Source organism: Desmodus rotundus, chromosome 4 (assembly GCF_022682495.2).
Source record: "Desmodus rotundus isolate HL8 chromosome 4, HLdesRot8A.1, whole genome shotgun sequence".
Classification (NCBI taxonomy): domain Eukaryota; kingdom Metazoa; phylum Chordata; class Mammalia; order Chiroptera; family Phyllostomidae; genus Desmodus; species Desmodus rotundus.
The window spans coordinates 104,484,009-104,505,452 of record NC_071390.1 but is presented as its reverse complement, the minus strand read 5'-3'; the positions used below and the strand labels follow the sequence as shown (position 1 = coordinate 104,505,452).

Genomic DNA, 21,444 nt, shown 5'->3' with positions numbered 1-21,444 from the left:
TCCCTCCTACTTTGTTCTTCTTTCTCAAAATTGCTGAGGCTATTCAGGGTCAGTTATGTATCCATATAAATTTTTGAAATGTTCTATATCTGTGAAATATGTCATTGCTATTTTAATAGGGATTGCATTGAATCTATAAATTTCTTTGGGTTGTATGGACATTTTGACGATGTTAATTCTTCCAATCCATGGCCATGGTATATGCTTCCATTTATTTGTGTCTTCCTTAATTTCTTTTCAGTGTTGTATAGTTTTCTGAGTTCAGGTCTTTTACCTCCTTGGTTAGGTTTATTCCCAGGTACTTTATTTTTTCTTGTTCTTATAGCAAATGGGATTTTTTTCCTGATTTCCATTTCTGATATTTTGTTGTTGGTGTACAAAAATGACCTCGACTTCTGAATATTGACTTTGTATCTTGCTGTTCCACCAAATTCACTTATTGAGTAGCTTCTTCGGTGGAGTCTATAGGACTTTCTGTGTACACTATTATGTCATCTGCAAATGATGACAGTTTAACTTCATCCTTTCCAACTTCAATGCCTTTGTTTTTTTTCTTCTCTCATTGCTGTGGCTAGGACTTCCAATACTATGTTAAACAGAAGTGGTAAAAGCAGACATCCTTGTCTTGTTCCTGATCTTAATGGGAAAGCTTTTAGTTTTTGCCCATTGAGTATGATGTTCCCCATAGGTTTCTTGTTTATGGCCTTTATTATGTTTAGGTAAGCTCCTTCTACTCCCACTTTGCTGAGTATTTTTATCATAAATGGGTGCTATACCTTATCAAATGCTTTTTCCACATCCATTGATATAATTGTGTGATGTTTATCTTTCCTTTGTTTATATGATGTAGTACATTTATTAATTTGCAAATATTTTACCATCCTTGCATCCCTGGGATGAATCCCATTTGATCATATTGTATGATCTTTTTAATGTATTGCTGGATGAGGTTTGCCAATATTATTTTTTCTTTTCTTTTTATTGTTTTTCAAGTATAGTTGTCTGCATTTTCCCCCACCACTCCCCCCCACAGTTTGCCAATATTTTGTTGAGGATTTTAGCACCTATGTTCGTCAGCAATGGCCTGTAATTTTCTTTCTTTGTTGTGTTTTTACCTGCTTTTGGGATTAGGATGATGCTGGCTTCATAAAAAGAGTTTGGGATTCTTCCCTCTTCTTGGATTTTCTGAAATAGTCTGTGAAGGATAGGGGTTAGCTCTTCCTTAAATGTTTTATAAAATTCTCCTGGGAAACCATCTGATTCAGGCCTTTTGTGTGCCCTGAGTTTTCTGATTACTGCTTCAATTTCATCAGCTGTTACTGGTCTGTTCAGGCTTTCTGCTGCTTCTTCACTTAGTTTTGGAAGATTATATTTTTCTAGAAATTTGTCCATTTCACCCAGGTTTTCAAATTTCTTGGCATACACCGTATTTTTTGGACTATAAGACACACTTCCCTGCCCCAAATTTGGGAGGAAAATGGGGGTGCATCTTATAGTCCGAATATAACTTACCTGGCTCGCTTGGGGGTGGGGCAGCAGCGGTGTAGCAGGGTTCTTTTCCCCTATTTTCCTCCTCTAAAACCTAGGTGCATCTTATGGTCTGGTGCATCTTATAATCAGAAAAATATGGTACTTGTTCATAGTAACTTCCTACGATGTGTTGTATTTCTGTGGTGTTAGTTGTAATCTCTCCTCTTTCATTTCTGATTTTGTTTATTTGGGTTCTCTCTCTTTTTTTCTTGATGAGTCTGATTAATGACTTGCCCATTTTGTTTATCTTTTCAAAAAACCAGATCCTGGATTTATTGATTCTTTGAATTGTTCTTTTAGTATCTGTCATTTAATGTTGCTCTGATCTTGGTTATTTCCTTCCTTCTACAAAGCTCTGGGCTTTGTTTGTTGTTGTCCCTCTAGTTCTTGTAGATTTAGGGTTAGATTGTTTATTTGAAATGTTTCTGTCTTTTTTAGGTAGGCCTATATTGCTATGAATTTCCCTCTCAGGACTGCCTTTGCTGTGTCCCATAGGTTTTAGACTGTTGTGTGTTCATTTTCATTTGTTTCCAGAAACTTTTTTAATTTCTTCCTTGATCTCATTATTGACTCATTCATTGTTTAATAGCATGCTATTCAATCTCCACAAATGTGAGTGTTTTTGAGTTTTTTCCTTAAGGTTGGTTTCTAGTTTCAGGCCCTTGTGATCTGAGAAAATGCTTAATATGATTTCAGTTTTCTTGAATTTGTTGAGGCTTGTTTTGTGTCCTATCATGTGGTCTGTCTTTGAAAATGTTCCATGTACATTTGAAAAAAATGTGTGTTTTGCTTCTTTGGGATGAAAGGTTCTATATTTATCAGGTAAGTCCATTTGAGCTAAGGCATTGTTCAGTGCCACAATATCCTTGCTGATATTTTGTTTGAAAGATCTGTCCATTTTTGATCGTGGGGTGTTGAAATCCCCTACTATGAGTGTGTTGCTGTCTGTATCTTTCTTGAAGTCCTCCAAGATTTTCCTTATATATTTGGGTGCTCCTACATTGTGTGCATATATGTTTATAATGTTTACGTCTTATTGATGGATCTTGATGGATTCTTCCCTTGAGTGTTATGAAGTGTCCTGGGCTTCTTTTTATGGCCTTTCTTTTGAAGTCTGTTTTGTCTGATATAAGTATTGCTACCCTAGCTTTTTTTTCCCCCCCTATCCATTTGCTTGGAATATTTTTTTCCAACCCTTCACTTTGAGTCTGTGTAGGTCTTTTGTCCAGAGATGGGTCTCTTGTAAGCAGCATATGTGTGGGTCAAGTTTTCTTATCCATTCAGCTACCCTATATCTTTTCATTGGAGCATTTAATCCATTTACATTTAAGGTTATTATTGATAGGTACTTGTTCATTGCCATTTTACCCCCTTTGTACCTGTGTTCCTCTGTCTCTCTTTTTCTTCTGTTCTTAAAGTAATCCCTTTAGCATCTCTTGCAGAGGTGGTTTGGAGGAGGTGTATTCTTTCAGCCTTCTTTTGTCTGGGAAATTCCTTATTTCACCTTCCATTTTAATTTAGAACCCTGCTGGGTAGAGTAATCATTGTTGTAGGCCTTTGCTTTTCATGACTTGGAATATTTCTTGCCATTCCCTTCTGGCTTGTAGTGTTTCCACTGAAAAGTCAGCTGCTAGCCTTATCAGGGCTTTATTGTATGTTACTTGCTGTTTCTCCCTTGCTGCCTTTAAGGTTCTCTCCTTGTCTTTGAATATTGCCATTTTGATTATGATGTGTCCTGGAGTGGGCCTCTTTGGGTTCCTCCTGATTGGGACCCTCTGTGCTTCCTAGACTTGTGTGACTTTTTCTTTCATCAAATTAGGGAAGTTTTCTATCACTACTTTTTCAACACAGATTTTCTATTCCTTCTCCTCCTTCTGGTATCCCTATTATATGGATATTATTATGTTTCATGTTGTCCTGCATTTCCCTCAACCTCTCTTCATTCTTTCTGAGTCTTTTTTTCTTTTCTTGCTTTTTCTGGGAGTTTTTTTCTACCTTGTCTTCCAGCTCGCTGATTCGATCCTCTGCTTCATCTAGCCTGCTTTTCACTCATTCTACTGTGTTCTTCAATTCAGAAATTGCATTCTTCATTTCCTCTAGGCTGTTGTTGATAGTTTCTGTGTCCTGTTTCATGCTGATATAGTTTGCAGTAAGTTCCTCATAGTTTTTGGTAATTCTCACTGAGCTCTTTGAGCTTATTTATAACTGTTATTTTGAACTCAATATCTGATAGTTGACTTGCCTCTATTTCATTTAACACTCTTTCTAAGGGTTCTTCCTTTCCTTTTGATTGGGGGTTGATTCTTTGTCTTCCCATTATTTGTGAGACTCTTCTTGTTTGCTTCTGCTTCTTAAATTTGATCTATTTTGACTCCCTGAGTTTGTGGTGTGGACTTCTGTGGGGGGAGACCTGTGAGATTCAGTGGTGCAGTCTCCTTGATCTCCTGAACTCAATGCTGTTAGGATGCTTTTTATGCCATTCATATTGGCTCTCTGGATGTAATTGAGTTTTGATTGTGGTTGGGTCATTGTTTGGTGGGTCCTTCCCTCCAGCTGGCTGACTGAGGGTCACTCTGCCCACCACATCTTATGTGCTGTTGTGCAGGTGCTGCCAGAACAAAACCACAAAGCCCAGGAAAGAAACCCATTTGTGCAAAAATAGCTCCCCCCGCCTGTCAATCCCACCACCAACAGCAAATGAACCAGTATTAATAAGGGTGTAATGGAATTAAGACTGTTAAAAGAAAGGAGAGAAATAAACTATAGTACAAATCTGGTGACTTAATATGTACAAACTTGATGGACAAGAAATAAATGTTAAAAAGCTATGCAGGAAAGAAAATATTGCAAATCCTAGAGAAGACCACAGTGGATTTTGTCTCAGTAGCCTCTAGAATTTACCACTGTTTATTCTTTCTGGATCCACCTCTGGTGATGTCACATGTTGACCTCGTCTGACCTTAGGCAGTCTACTCTGGGGCTGCCAGGGATCTACTATGTGTGACTGTCTCCTTCAGTTGTTAATCTAGGCACTCTGCACTTAGCAGTCAGGCTTAAGCACCATAGGGCAGGGCACAGTCCCTCCTGGGGTCCGAGCTGTTGTTCCTCCTCAGGCTGCTGCCACTCGTAGGAGAGTGGCCTGCCAGATCAGGATGGCTGCTGCTGTATGGGGGATGACTCACCACTGGGATCCTGGAGTGTACTCTCCGTTCTGTCCCTGAAGCTTCTGTCCCCAATCTCTCCTCAGGCATCTTTAGCCCACTCTGCAGCCACCTTTGCCAAAGCCCAAGATAAGTTGCTGCAAATGAAAATTTGTGTGTTGGCTCTTTAAATGGCTCTTTACCTCTCTAGCTGTCCATCTCTGCCAGAGAGCAACCATGCTACTTTTTGCTGCTGGTTGTTTTTTGTTTACTTTGTGGGCTCTGGTGCTCTAGGTTGGGGATCCCAGCTTAGGGTTTAGACCCCACTCTTCCCAGGAGGATCCAACTGGCTGCTCAATTATCCCTCTGGCACTGCCGCCTTTGGGCATCCAGCCAGCCTTCTCCAGGCTCCACTGCACTCCTTACCAGTCAGTTTGTGCTGAAGCTGATTCCTCACTCTGTCCGAGGTTTTATATCTTTCTTGCTATTGGTCAGTTGTTTGTTGTGGGTGATTTCTCCACAATTTAGTTGTAATTCCAGATTGGTCCTAGGAGGAGGTTAGTGTGGCTTCCATTCACTCCTCTGCCATCTTGCCATGTAACTGAAAATATTTTTCTTAAAGCACCTGAGCTGAGACTTGGAGTAATAGTGAATGTCTTTAGGGAGGCTTAAGCTTTAACAACTTCTTCAGCCCTTTAACTTAAAACCATTGTAATAAATAACAAAAACAAAAAAAAAAGAATCCCATAATTTGTGGCTTTGACTCCAAATTTTGGGAGTGAGTTGTTGTATTAAATAATTTTCTTTTGGGGAGCATGGTCAAGTGATGATATGAGCTATTTTTCCCTCTTAGCTTCAGATGTTTTCAATTGATTCTATCATGTTTCTTTATTATTAATGTCACAAATTAAAAAATTCATTTTATGGAGGATTTAATTTAGGTTGAGAGTGTTTGATTAAGATGATTATGAGTCACTTTCAACCAAGTGGAGTTTGAAGTTATACTTTATTTGACTTGGATGAGCTTATTAAATTGTTTAATTTTAAAAATTCCCTGGCTATTGTGGATCAATGGATTGAGTGCCAGCCTGCAAACCAAAGGGTCACCAGTTCGATTCCCAGTCAGGGCACATGCTGGGTTGTAGGCTGGATCTCCAGTTGGGGGTATGCAAGAGACAACCACACATCGATGTTTCTCTTCCTTTCTTTCACTCTCCCTTCTCTCTCTCTAAAAACAAGTAAATAAAATCTCTTTTAAAAAGAAAGGATGTAGAGTTATAACATCTGGTTCTGGAGTTGGTCTCAGACCATCCCTCCCACATATTACAGTAATAACCCTGAGACACAGTAGTAACAATAACTATTTGAATGCACTGTAGAGAAACCCCCAAAGGTAGGCAGAAATGGAGTGGCCATGTGAAGGAAGAACACAGTACCAAGTGAGGTTCATATTTATTTGGCTTTTTGCCATAAAGATACTCTGTAGATGCCTTATTGTGAAAGTTCTAAAACCTAAGCTGAAAGCCATGGAGTTACTTGCTTACTGTGTTAGAAGAAAGAGTTTGAGGGTGGATATCAAAGGGGAAACCTGGGTAAGAGTGACAACTCAGGGAGCCCCCACATCTGTGTTTGAACTCCGTTCAGATTCTTGACAAACCCCGGAACTGTGTGTGCCTGTGGGAAACCAATAGACAAAACAGCTATGGAGGCAATTCCTGGGACAATTAGCACCATTTGAACATGGCCTAGGACTAGATAATAGTACTATATATATAGTATTATATTTGTTCAGTTTCTTGATTTTCAGAGTTTACAAAGAATGTCTTTGTTCTTAGGATATACATTAAATATTTAAGTATAGAGTAGCACGCTACCTGTAATTTATTTTAAAATGATTATCAAAAACAAAACATACAGATTAGGAGGGAAATGGGGTAAATGTAAACAATTGTGAATGTGGGTACAACTTTACAACAGTTCTCTGTACTGTTCTTGCATATTTTCTGTAAATTTGTAATTATATCCAAAAATTTTTAAATGGGGTCATGTGACACTGAAAGTGTTTTATGTTTGAAGAATTTTTGTCCTCTGTCCTCGTCACAGATGAACTCTTTACTTTTAGGTCATGAATCCAAGTTACTCATTTATCAGTTTTTAATTTGAGTGTTTAAGAAAAAATTGCAATCAGAAATTTGACTTGTCTCAAAGTATTTTGAGTCTAGTTGAGGACAAAAGAGTAGTGTACACACAAGCTGAACAAATAAAGCAAAACACGTTCATTGTGTTTGGTACGTGATGTGCTATGAGATGGGCTGGCAAATGCCTTTTATAAAGGGCCAGATAACAAATATTTTCAGCCTTCTGGGCCATTATGGCCTCTGCCGAATACGGTGTGAAAGCAGACGTAATGTGCACATACAGGAAGGGTGCAGCTCTGTTCCAATGAAACATTATTTACATAAACAGGAGCAGGCTTTATGTAGCCCACAGGTGTGGTTGGCTGACCCTTGTTCCAACGTGTTAACAGGGTGGAGTTTTCATAAAAACGGCAGGAGTATAGAGTGGTCATGGTGCAGGGCGTGGGCCCTGGGGTACTCACACCTTGGTTCAAACCCTGACAATGCTAGTTTGATAATCTGGGAGAGTATCTTACCTCCGCTTCCTCATCTGTGAAATGGAAATACTGAAAGCACGTCCTACACACGACTGTGTGTGTTGTGAGTGTGGTTGTGTCTTGCCTTACTGCTGTCCTCTAACTGGTTTCCTGCTGTCCACTCTCCTTATTCTACAGTCTGCTGCACAGCAGCAAGAATGATCCCATCAAAATGAAATCAGATCATGTCATTCCTCATAATCACTCAGTGCTCCCTGTCAGACTTAGGATAGGAGCCAGACTCTTGACTGCACAGAGAGTCTCTCACCCTGTGCACACCTCTCCCAGGGTCCTGGTTGTTTTGCCAGCACCCCCTCACCTGCAGTTTAGGGCGTTCGAGCGGGTTTTGCCCTCTTCCTGGACCTCCTCATCCGGACAGAGTGGCTGGTTCATTCTTAACATTCAGATTTCACATCGTGAGAGCTCCTCCCTGGCCTTACAATGAAGTAGCCACTCAGTCAATTTGTTTTGCCTGTTTTAATTCTCTGCTCTACTTACTTGTCTAAGGTCTGTGTCTTACCCAATGTAAAATAAGATGTACGATTCACAGTACCTTTTCTTCCTTACTCTTCACTGCACCTGCCCTGAGGAGATGACCTTACAAAGCAGGCAGTCAGTAATATTTGTAAAGTTAATGTAATGAGTTAACATACACAGAATGCCTAACACAGTGACTGAATTCTCAGTACATGTTAGCTAAAATCATTACCAATGGCCAGTAGGATGTATATACCTCTCTTAACGGTGAAGTGAATTATGAGGCTTGAAAATGGGAAGAAATACTTGAAGGTCAATACTTGAATAAATTGAAGGTCAAGTTCATTCATCCTAAGAATAGAAAAGTAGCCCAGAAATTTGCAGCGGGTACTTGTTATTTATACAGAATCTAGGGTAATAAAATGAATAATTAAAATCTGCAAATGAATTTGCATGTCTTCTTACTGGTGCTTTCAATCTAGCAGGTTCACACTTTCGCTTTCTTCCCCACCCATTCATTTGTGACAGTTTCTGTTGGAAGATAAACTATTCCACAGGACCAGAGAGAAAGGAGGAGAAGCGTGGTGCTTCCGGGATGTCCCTGAACAATGGAGTAATTGAGCTCTCTTTTTGTTTTAGATGTCCACACAGAAGCTGTTCAGGCAGCGCTTGCGAAACACAAAGAAAGGAAGATGGCAGTGCCTATGCCTTCCAAACGCAGGTCCTTGGTGGTGCAGACCTCGATGGATGCCTACACACCTCCAGGTGAGCGGCAGGCCCACCGTCTGCTTTGTAAAGTGGCGAGTATGCCTTAGAATTAATTCACTACCAGCCCTGCAATTGTAATCTTACTAGCTTTCAAAATAATGGGGCTCTAATTCAGATTTTGTTAACTACAGGTCCAGAAACAATATATGTGCTCTAAATTAAATTTGGACAGAAAGTTACCCTTATGTGTGTATATGTATACATGTATATTTTAAACTTTTCACTGAGAATCATAAGTATGAAAGACTTAAAATCTTATAAAATTTTACTTAATAATTCATATAGCAGAAGTGTTTATACCTCCATAGTTCTAACTGAACTTGTACTTTCTTCTTTTTAGACTGGTATGTACATATTCTCAAATCTTTAAAATATTAACATAGGTAAAATCATACCTCCATACTCGTCAGCCTCAGAATTCGTCAAACCCTGTATTCGTTGCATTTTGACGAGAAAAAAAATGCTTCAGCACTTGGTGCTGCTTGGACTCATCACACTTGCGAGAACTCATATGAGTCACGACGCCACCCCGCAAGATAAAATGCTTCATTGTTCGGTACCAGTCAGTTTCGGCACTTGTCACGAGTTCCGGGAATGAATTAACGATGAGTACCGAGGTGCCACTGTATGTTGTAATGTTGTATTAAAAAACAAAATGAATTGAAAAATTTAGGCAGTTACCTTAATTTGGTGTCATCAAACTTTTCCTTAAAGTGCAGACAGTATTTTGGTCTTTGTGGGCTATAGTGAATAAGTATGGCTGTGTGCCAATAAAATTTTATTTCTAAAAATGGGCAGAGGGCCAGTTTGGTCAATAGTCCTACTGACCTCTGATTGAAATGGTCCAAGGTAATATCCCATTTACATTTCTGATTTTGATACTGTTTTTATTTAACCTTGAATTTTATATAACTACTTAAGTTCTCTACTTCAACTGTCCAAGTAATTATAATTTGTATCTCATGATTTTTGAAAACAAAGTGAAGCACACAGTTTAATCATGGTATATATCACAAACGTGAAGGATCGAGCCTAATCTATGTGATTTTTTTTCCGTGATTTTGGTCCTAGTATTATTTATGTCATTGTTGCCACAGAACTAAACATCTTCTCTGTAGACCTAAGCTACCTTGTACACCACTTTGTGCAGTGCCATATGCCACCGTCTTTGTTCACAGGAGAAACTTAAGGTGCAATAAGAAGAGTGGAAAGTATATTGTACAACACTTTGGGGTGTTATTGAAGTTTAACCCTGAGTGTTTGCAAGCAGTGAGGATAATGAAGCTCCCACTTCAACTCAGAGATGTAGTCAAGTATTGATATATCCAATAATTCTCCAAACGGCTCTTAAATATTCAACTCTGCATGCCTTTAAAGGTGAAAGTCCAGAGCTTTATAAGATAAGACAAATAAACAGTATACATCATACTCTTTTTTAAAAATTTAAGATAGTCCAACAAATGTTCTTCATCTCAAGGATATAGTATTCTTGTTAGAAAGGAAGTCTTTTTTTTCTTTTGCCAATTTATTTACTCTTCTTTCTTTATGCTGAGCTTCAATGTCATTTTGGACTATTTAAAAATCAGCATAATTAATATGTTTGATTCTGTGTATTTAGTTTGTTATAATTTGCCAAAATTAATAATGGGGTGGAAATTTTTAGTTTTATATATTGTCTGTGCAACAAACAGAATGGGCTTACAAGGACAACAAACCCACTTAAAATATTTTTAACCAAATGTTTGGAACTAGGAGTTTTCAGGAAGATGGACATTTTTCTTAGCCACTTTTTATGAGAAATGTTGAGTTTAAAGTGCAAGAAGTAATGTGATTATTCGTGTATGTGCTCTTCTCCATGTTAAATCCACCCTCAGAAATGTTTTTGTGTCATGAGTAATGAAAGAACCTTCAGAAAAACAAACCTTATACAGATGTCTTTGCAAAATATAAAAGAACATTATTGGAAGTGTTTTTGGTGTAATGTGCATATAATTGACTAGAATTTTCATGTACACCATATAATACATTTTGTGAACTGTCATTTAGGAGTCCTAGTGATAATGTCACATGAGATAGTTTGTATAGTCACAAATGCCTGTTTCTAACCATATTTGCTTGAACAGAATCTTGGCTAAGGTTCATTTTCCCTCCCTCCCTCCCTCCTTTTCTTCCTTCCTTCTTTCTTTTCTATTTTCTTTTCTTTTTACTTTTCTCCCCTCCCCACCCCTCCCCTCCCCTCCCCTCCTCCTTCTCTCCCCTCCCCTCCCCTTCTCCTTCTCTCTCTCCCCTCTCTCTCCCCCGTTCCTCTCTCCCCACCCCCTCTCCCCCTCCCTCCCTCCCTCCCTCCCCCCCTCCCTCTCTTCCTCTCTCCCTTTCTCCCTTTCTCCTTCTTTCCCCCTCTCTCCCTCTCTCTCCCTCTCCCTCTTTCTCTCTTTTTCTTTCTTTCTTATCAGTAACGTGTTAGAACTCATCTCATGTCCCCTGCTCTCCAAGGAAATTCCTGAAGTTTATATTCTCTTCATGAAATGAATGGTTGCTGACCAGTGTCATAGTTTCTGGAAAAGATGTTATTAACATCATTACACTGCTAATCTTCTGCAAGTGAAAATTACCGTTAGTTTTTACGTATAAAAATATAAGATGATTTGCCAGCAGTTCTGCTTCTAGCTGTAACAAAGTCACTGGTACTGGACTAACCCAGGCACTATAAACAGCTATAACACTGCACACAGCAAATGAGTCGACTGTTTGTAGGCTGTGGACCTCAAGCAGCACAAGGCTGAACTGAGAAAAGAAAATCTCATGAGGTAAGCCCCACAGTTCCCCATTCTCTGCCTGGAGAATATTCTCAGACTGTGACACAGAGATTGGGATCTGAGCACACTTGGTCATCTGCTAAGTTGCAGAGGGCGGAGATCCAGGTTCAGGGAGGATAAAGGGGCTGAAACTTTCCACAGATCCACACTAGCAAAAAATAACTCCAAGTCTGCTCAAGATCAAGAGGATCAACCAGTAACTGAAGTAAGTGCTAAAGTAAAAAGGCTTCAGAAGAAGATTATAGAATTCAGAGTCTCCTTGAAGTACTACGCACAGTATCTAGCACTCAGTGAACGATAACTGGATACACAGAGAAACAGGAGATGTAAGCTGTGGCCGTGGATAAAGGGCTCAGAGAAAACCAGCACTGTACTTTCTGTCGAGTACACTGGTTGTTGCTGGTCTCAATTATATTTGCAGTACACATGGGATACACACGTCTACGGCCATACCACCCTGAACGCGCCCGATCTCGTCTGATCTCGGAAGCTAAGCAGGGTCGGGCCTGGTTAGTACTTGGATGGGAGACATGGGATACACACAGGTTTTTAAGCGTTTATATGAAAAATGACTAGAAAATATTTCAATACTTTTATGTTTATTACATGTTGAAACAATATTTTAGATATTTTGTGTTAAATAAAAATACATTATTAAAATTATTGTACCTATTCATGTATTTTATAATGTGGCTACTAGAAGATTTAAAATTATGAGTCTCCCACTAGACTTCTATTGGAAAGCACTGGGGTAGGTGTTTGGTATAGAGGAAGACAGAATTTTAATATCTGATTGTAAGATTTACTCGGAATCAAATGAAAATGTGTCAAAGAAATAAAGGAAAATATTGTCTTAATACTTGAATTGAGCAGAGAAAGGGAAAATGTTTTTTAAACTAATGGAAACTCTAAAACTGAAAAGTATGATTCTGAAATAAAATTTTACTGGATCAGATTACTATTGGATTGTAGGGGGGAGATGAAGTCTTTGAATTTTAAGAGATATCAAGAGAAATTAACCAAACTTAAGGAAACCAGAAGATTAAAGTAAAATTAACAGAACCTCAAGCATCTGTGGAACAATGTTAACATATTTGTAACTAGAATCTAGGAAGGAAGACAGAGTGAGAAAAGGGGAGAAAAACTACTTGAATTAATGAAGATCAAAAGCTTCTTTTTCCCCCCATTTTTCCCCCATTACAAAACTTCTTAGGTTTATGTAATCACCACATGCTGCTTCAGAAGTGTGGTGAATCTCAAAGCAGGATAGTCTAAAAAGAGTCAGTCTTAAGGTCATAAAAGTCAGAGTGCTAAAATGCAAAGATAAAGAAGAAATTTTAGAAGTCATCAAAGGAAAACATTCATGTACATTATATATGGGAGAACAATTGTATGAATAATAACTGACTGATATGAAGGTACCGTAAAATCCAGAAAACAATGGAAACTCACCTTTAATGTCCTAAAAGGAGGGGGGGGAACCTATCAAGTCATATCCCATGGAAATATCCTTCATAATCAAGGATATAAAAGGAAATAAGGACACAGTGAGACGCGTGAAAGCGGCGAGACTATGGTGCCAGCAGAACTGCACTGCAAACATGCTAACGATGGCGTACAGGCCGATGGGGAATGACACTGGGTGAAACCTGACACCTGTAAAAAGGGAAGAACACTGAAAACAAAAAAGAGCTGGACAAACATACTATGTTTTTTCCTCATAATTTGCTTCAAAACAACAATCATACAAAAGACAGGGACAAGAGAGAACCAAGATGGCGGCGTAGGTAGACACACTGCGCCTCCTCGCACAACCAGAACTGACAGAGAATCGAACAACAAGGGGGACCAACACCAAGAAAATAGAAAATAACCATTCATCCAGACTGGTAGGAGGGGCGGAGACGGGCACCGGGGTGGAGAGGACTCGCGCGGCTGTGGCGGGACTGAGACTGGCGGAGTGTGGGACAAATGGCGCAGGCAGTCCGAGCACTAGCAGACCCTGCGGCCCCACATCTGCGCAGATAAACCGAGAGGGCCGGACTCAGAGTGGCGGAGAGTGGGGCAGGCAGAGCAGCGGGTAGCACCCCGCGCGGCACCAAATTCGCCCACAGATAAACCTGACGAACGGCGGGCAACGAAGCAGACCTTGCAACCCAGGGCTCCAGCTCCGGGAAATAAAGCCTCAAACCTCTGATTGAAAGCGCCCCTGGGGGTTGGGGCGGCAGCAGGAGAGACTCCCAGCCTCACAGAAGAGGTTGTTGGAGAGACCCACAAGGGCCTAGAGTCTGCACAGGCCCACTTACTCGGGAACCAGCACCAGAGGGGCCCAGTTTGATTGTGGGTATCGGGAGTGAAAGATTGAAATCCGGAGGAGAGTGTGGCGGGCGCCATTGCTCCCACTCGGCCCCTCCCCCACGTACAGCATCACAGCGCAGCGACCAGCATTACCCCGCCCCGGTGAACACCTAAGGCCCCGCCCCTTAAAGTAACAGACGCGCCAAGACAAAAAAAAAAAAAAAATGGCCCAAATGACAGAACACTTCAAAGCTCCAGAAAAAATACAACTAAGTGACGAAGAGATAGCCAACCTATCGGATGCACAGTTCAAAGCACTGGTTATCAATATGCTCACAGACTTGGTTGAATCTATTCGAAAAACAGATGAAAAAATGAAGCCTATGCTAAGAGAAACGAAGGAAAATGTACAGGGAACCAATAGTGATGAGAAGGAAACTGGGACTCAAATCAATGGTGTGGACCAGAAGGAAGAAACAAACATCCAAGCAGAAAAGAATGAAGAAACAAGAACTTGGAAAAATGAGGAGAGGCTTAGGAACCTCCCGGACGCCTTGAAACGTTCCCACATCCGAATTATAGGGGTGCCAGAAGGAGAAGAGGAAGAACAAAAAATTGAAAACTTATTTGAACAAATAATGAAGGAGAACTTCCCTAATCTGGAAAAGGAAATAGACTTCCGGGAAGTCCAGGAAGCTCAGAGAGTCCCAAAGAAGCTGGACCCAAGGAGGAACACACCAAGGCACATCATAATTACATTACCCAAGATTAAACGCAAGGACCTACATCCAAGATTACTGTATCCAGCAAAGCTATCACTTAGAATGGAAGGGAAGATAAAGTGCTTCTCAGATAAGGTCAAGTTAAAGAAGCTCATCATCACCAAGCCCTTATTATATGAAATGTTAAAGGGAGTTACCTAAGAAAAAGAAGATCAAAAATTGGAACAGTAAAAATGACAGCAAACTCACAGTTATTAATGGCCACACATAAAACAAAAACGAGAGCAAACTAGGCAAACAACTAGAACATGAGGGTTGTCATTAAGGGAGTGGGAGGGGGAGAGAGGGGGAAAGGTACAGAGAATAAGTAGCATAGATGATAGGTGGAAAATAGACAGGGGGAGGGTAAAAATAGTGTAGGAAATGTAGAAGCCAAAGAACTTATAAGTATGACCTATGGACATGAACTATAGGGGGGGAATGTGGGAGGGACGGGGGTGGGCAGGATGGAGTGGAGTGGGGGGGGGGAAATGGGACAACTGTAATAGCATAATCAATAAATATATTTAAAAAAATTAAAAAAAAAAAAGACAGGGACAGGTAAAGGGACTTATACTGTTGTATGGTTATTATGTTTGTGAAAGTAGGAAGCAGTTTGTGGTGTCAGATTTGAAGAGCAAACGGTTACAATACTGACCCAATATAGACCCATCAGGGATGCATATTGCTAGCCCTAGAGCAACCGCTAAACATGAAAAGAGATACGGGTAAGCACATACGGCGTAACAGTGAAACTCTTAAAAAATATATGGTTTATAGAAAAGAAGGAAAAAGCAAGAGAGATTAAAAAATATTAGGAGGAATGAATGGAAAACAAGTAGCAAAATGTTACCTTTAAAACCACTTATACCAATGATTGCAATAGATATAAGTGGATCAAAAACCCAATTAAAAGAGATTGTCAGGTTGGAAAAAAGTGAAAATACTGGGTTGGTCACAAGTTCATTTTGGTTTTTTTTTTGTTTTTTTCAGTAAGATGGCTCTAATAGCATTTAATGTCTTTAACTTCATTCAAAACAATTTTGTTAGATTGTATTGTGACAGCTGTCATATCAGCATGAATTTAAAAAAAACATCAAAATTGGTGAATTTTTATGTAGCCATTTTAATATTAAAGGTGGAAGAAAATATGCAACATTTTTAGCATATTATACTTTATTATTTCAAGAAAGGAAAAAATACAACAGAAACGCAAAAAAAAAAAAAGATTTGCGCAGTGTGTGTAGAAGGTGCTGTGACTGATTGAACGTGGCAATAGTGGTTTGCAAAGTTTCATGCTGGAGATTTCTTGCTGGATGATGCTCCACAGTCTGGTAGACCAGTTGAAGTTGATAGCAATCAAATCAAGACATTAATTGAGAACAATCAACATTATACCATGTGAGAGATAGCCAACATACTTAAAATATCCAAATCAATAAAGTTATTGCTGAAAATGAAAAGTGTGTATTTTATTTTATGGAAAAAACCATACAGACTTTTGGCCAACCCAATATATACATCTATATGTCGTCTATAAGAGACACATTTAAATATGAAAACAAAGATAGTTAAAAAATAAAATGATGAAAAAGTATAAATGCAAACCTCAGGCATGAGAAAGTAAACAAGTCTATATTAATATCAGACAAGGTAGACAAGACAAAGTAGTATAAGATACAGAGAGACATTGCATAATGGGAAATGAGCAATTCACCAGGAAGAATAAGAATGAATATTTTTACGGAATACCTAAAAGCAGAGCATTATAATTTATAAAGCATAAACTGGGACCCTGGCTGGTGTGGCTCAGTTGGTTGGGCATCATCCGGTGAACTAGAAGGTCACTTGCTCAATTTCTGATCAGGGCACATGCCTGGGTTGCAGATCCGGTCTTCTGGGGTGAGTAAAGAAAGCAACCAATCAGTGTTTCTCACATCCATTTTTCTCACCTTCTCTTTTTCTTTTCTTCTTTCCCTCTCTAAAATCAAAAATAAAATAAAATATTAAGCTGGCATAAGGAAGGGAAAAGTAGAAAAATTTAATAATAATAATTGGAGATTTTTAAAAATCTTTTTTGTATTTTTTTACATTACCTTTTAGTCCCCTAATACCTACCTCCCCCCAGCAATCATCACAATGTTGTCCATGTACATGAGTCCTTTTTCCTTTTTGCTCAATCCCTCCACCCTCTAACGTCCCCCTTCCCAGCTGTCATGCTGCTGTCTATCTATGAGTCTGTCCCCATTTTCCTTGTTAGTTAAGTTCATTAGATTCCGCATGTGAGTGAAACCATATCGTATTTGTCTTTCTCTGACTGGCTTATTTCACTTAGCATAATGAAGTTCATTTCATAATGAAATGAAATTCATTTAAGTTTTTCTCCAGATCCATCCATACTGTTGCAACAGGTAAAATTTTCTTTTTTACAGCCAAGTAGTATTCCATTGTGTAAATGTCCCATAGTTGTCTTATCCACTCATCTGTTGATGGGCACTTGGGCTGCTTCCATATCTTGGCAATTGTAAATAACACTGCAATGAACATAGGGGTAGTTCTGTTCTTCTGAATTAGTGTTTTAGGTTCCTTTAGATATATTCCCAGAGAGGGATTGCTGGATCAAAAGGAAGATCCATTTTTAATTTTTTGAGGTATCTCCACACTGTTTTTCAAAGTGGCTACACCAGTCTGCATTCCCACCAACAGTGCAAAAGAGTTAGTTCCCCTTTTTCCACATCTCACCAGCACTTGTTTGTTGATTTATTGATGATAGCCATTCTGACAGGTGTTAGATGACATCTCATTGTGGTTTTAATTTGCATTTCTCTGATAATTAGTGACATTGAGCATCTTTTCATAATGTCTATTGGCCATCTGTATGGCCTCTTCGGAGAAGCATCTATTTGGGTCCTTTGCCTATTTTTTAATTGGTTTGTTTGTTTTATTGGTGTTAAGTTTTGTAAGTACTTTGTAAATTTTGGCTATTAACCCCTTATCAAATATATCAGCAAATATATTCTCCCATTCTGTGGGTTGTCTTTTTATTTTGTTGATGATTTCCTTTGCTGTGCAAAATCTTTTTAATTTCATGTAATCCCGTTGTTAATTTTTTCTTTTGTTTTCCTTGCCTGGGGAGATACATCCTATAAAAAAATTGCTAGGAGCAACAGCTGAGATTTTGCTGCGTATGTTTTATTCTAGGATTTTCATGGTTTTGGGTCTAACATTTACGTTTTTAACCCATTTTGAATTTATTTTTGTGTGTGATGTAAGAAGGTGGTGTAGTTTCATTTTTCTGCATGCATCTGTCCAATTTTACCAGCATCATTTACTGAATAAACTATCTTTAGCCCACTGTATATGCTTGCTTCCTCTGTTGAATATTAATTGACCATAAAGGTGTGGGTTTATTTCTGGGCTCTCTACTTTGTTCCATTGATGTATGTGTTTTATGCCAGTACCGTGCCATTTTGATTACTATGACCTTATAGTACAGTTTCATATTTGGTACCATGATTTCTCCAGCTTTGTTCTTTTTTTTCTCAGGATTGCTGTTGCCATGCAGGGCCATTTGTGGTTCCATGTTAATTTTTGAAGTATTTGGTCTAGTTCTGTGAACTACGTCATTGGAATCATGATACGAATTGCATCCAATCTATAGATTGCTTTGGGTAATATGGACATTTTAATCATGTTAATTCTTCCTATCCATGAACATGGTATGTACTTCCACTTATTTGTATCTTCTTCAATTTCCTTCTTCAGTGTCTTCTAATTTTCCAAATACAGGTCTTTTACGTCCTTGGTTAGGTTTATTCCTAGGTATTTTATTCTTTTTGAAGCAATTGTGAATAGGATTGTTTTCTTGATTTACCTGTTAATTCATTATTGGCATATAAAAAATGATGCTGATTTCTGGATATTAATTTTGTATTCTGTTTCTTTGCTGAATTCATTTATCAGTTCTAGTAGTTTCTTGGTGGAGTCTTTGGGTTCCTCTATGTACAGAATCATGTCATGTCATGTCTGTGAATAAAGAGAGTTTTACTACTTCCTTTCCAATTTGGATACCTTTTATTTCTTCTTGTCTGATCACTGTGGCTAGGACTTCTGCTACTATGTTGAATAAGTGAGGTGAAAGCAGACATCCCTCTCTTGTTCCTAATCTTACAGGGGAACACTTTCAGTTTTTGCCCATTGAGTATGATGCTGGTTGTGGGTTTGACATATATGGCCTTTATTATGTTTACATATGTTCCCTCTATTCCCACTTTGCTGAGGGTTTTTATCATAAAGGGGCACTGGATTTCGTGAAAGGCTTCTTCTACTTCTATTGATGTGATCATGTGGGTTTTATCCTTCATTTTGTTTATGTGGTGAATCACATTTATTAATTTGCCAATGTTGTTCCAACCTTGCATCCCTGGAATAAATCCCACCTGATCATGGTGTATGATCTTTTTGATGCATTGCTGTATTCGGTTTGCTAATATTTTTTTTGAGGATTTTAGCGTCTATGTTCATCAGGGATATTGGCCTATACTTTTCTTTCTTTGTAGTGTCTTTATCTGGTTTTGGAATTAGGATAATACTGGCCTCAAAAATGAGTTTGTGAACCTTCCCTCCTCTCGAATTTTATGAAATAGTTTGAGAAGCAGAGGTGTTAGGTTTTTTTTTCAGAAAAAAGCCATGTAAAGCCATCCAGTCCAGGACTTTTGTTTGTTGGGAGATTTTTTGATATTGCTTCGATTTCAATAGGAGTAATCTGTTTATTCAGATTCTCTGATTCTTCCTCATACAGTTTGGGAAGATTATATGTTTCTAGGAATATATCCATTTTTTCTTTGGTGTCAGTTATTTCTTTTTTGTTTGTATTTTTTTAAAGATTTTATTTATTTATTTTTAGACAGAGAGAGAAGGGGAGGAGAAAGAGAGAGAGAGAGAAAATCATCAATGTGTGGTTGCCTCTCGCTCATCCTCAACTGGGCGCCTGGCCCACAACCCAGGCATGTGCCCTGACTGGGAATCAAACTGATGACCCTTTGGTTCACAGGCCTGCACTCAATCCACTGAGCTACACCAGCCAGGGCTGTTTGTCTTTTTCTTAATGGTGTCAGTGGTAAACAGAATTATGACCCCTCCAGAGATACCTATGTTCTGATTCCTAGAAATTGTAAATAGATCACCTTACACTGCAAAGGGGACTTTGCAGTTATGATTAAGATCCTGCGCTACACAGTTATCCCGGACTCTCTGGGTACCCACTACAATCAAAAGGTCCTTATTCAGACAGAGAAAGACAAATACTGTTTGATCTCACTTTGATATGGCATCTAAAAAAAGAAAAGAAAGCAAAGGCAAAAACTTCATGGAAAAAGATAGATTTGTGTTTCCAGAGGCCAAGTGTAGGGGGACAGGGAATTGGAGAAAGGTGGCCAAAGGGTGCAAACTTCCAGTTACAAGATAAATTAGGCACAAGGGATGTAGTGTGCAACGTGATGACTGTAGTTAACACTGCTGTATGATAGAGAGACGAAAGTTAAGCAGTAAATCCTAAGAGTTCTCATCACAAGGAAAAATTTTTTTGCATTTTCTTTTTACTATATCTATAAGATGGATGTCAACTTAATTGTAGTAATCATTTCACAGTATATGTAAGTTGAACAATTATGCCATACACCTTAAAATTATACAGTGAATCAATTATGTATCAATAAAACTGGGCAGGGGAGGTCCTCAGTAAGAGAGGGGGGAGTGTGAAAGTTAGGATATGAAATACAATGGAACCAAAGGTTGGAGGGTTACACTTTAAAGATAAATGAATGGGCCAGGAGCCAAGGGTACAGGTGATGCAAGCGCCTCTAGAAAGGGCAAAGGAAAAGACCCTCCCATGCAGCCTCCAGAAGGATTATAGCCATGCCAACACCTGGATTTTAGACTTGTGGCCGCCGGAACTATAATTTAGTAAGTGTTGTAAGCCACTGACTTTGTGGTGATTGTTACATTACACATAGGAAAATAATAGTGTCCTTTGAAGCATAAGGGTTTTTTATTTTGATGAAGTTCAATTCATCCATTATTTTGTTATGGATCATGCTTTTGGAAGTTTTAGAAATTTCATAGTTTTAGTTCTTTCATTTAGGTCTGTGATCCATTTTGAGTTTATTTTTGTTTGTGATGTGAGGTAAGATCTATGGGATTTTGGCAGGTTTTTGGTTGCTGCTGTTTTTTGGTATGAGAATATCCAGTTGCCCAGCAACATTTGTTGAAAAGATTATCTTTTTCTCATGAAATTATCTTGAGAGCTTTGTCAAAAATAAGCTGACGACACATGTAAGGGGTTATTTCTGGATTCACTTCTGTCCCAGTGATACATGTGCCTATTCGTGCGCTAATATCACTGTCTTGATTACTGTAACTTCATAGTAAGTTTTGATATCAAGAAGTGAAGTCCTCCTTCTTTCTCAAAATTATTTTGGCTATTCTAGGTCCTTTGTATTTCCAAATGAATTTGAGAGTAAGCTTTCAATTCTCCAGAAAAGAAAGCCTTCTAGATTTCATTAACTATTACCTTGAATTTTTATTAGATATATTGCTAAGGTTTTCATCCTTTTTGATGCTCTTGTAAATTGAATTGTTTTTGTTGTTTTAAATCTAGTTCCCAGATTGTTCAGTGCTAATATCTGTATATATAAAAATATTTTATGTCTTGTATCCTGTGACCTTGCTCATCTTGTTTCCTAATTCAAGAATTTTTTGGTATGTTCTTTGGGATTTTCTGCATACAAGATTGTCATCTGTGAATAAAGACTGTTTTACTGCTTACTTTCCAATCTGGATGCCTTTAATTTTTTCTTTTTGCTGTGTTTCACTGTCTGGAACCTTCCAAATAATGTTGAATAGAAGTGTCAAGGAGGGATATCTTTGCCTTGTTCTTGACCTTAAGCGAATGTATTCAGTCTTTTACCATTAAATACAATGTTAGCTGTTGATTTTCATGG

The 21,444-nt window shown here is 38.6% G+C and overlaps 1 protein-coding gene across 5 annotated transcripts in view; it reads left to right on the top strand.

Annotated features, from left to right (window-relative positions):
* Nucleotides 1-21,444, top strand: part of DIP2C (disco interacting protein 2 homolog C) — a 433,581-nt gene that overhangs the window by 242,321 nt on the left and 169,816 nt on the right. For all 5 annotated transcript variants that reach the window (XM_053922090.1, XM_053922089.1, XM_053922088.1 and 2 more), the window contains one exon: nucleotides 8,440-8,565. In XM_053922090.1, coding sequence (XP_053778065.1) covers nucleotides 8,440-8,565 — 126 coding nt within the window. The remainder of the gene's footprint in view (nucleotides 1-8,439; nucleotides 8,566-21,444) is intronic.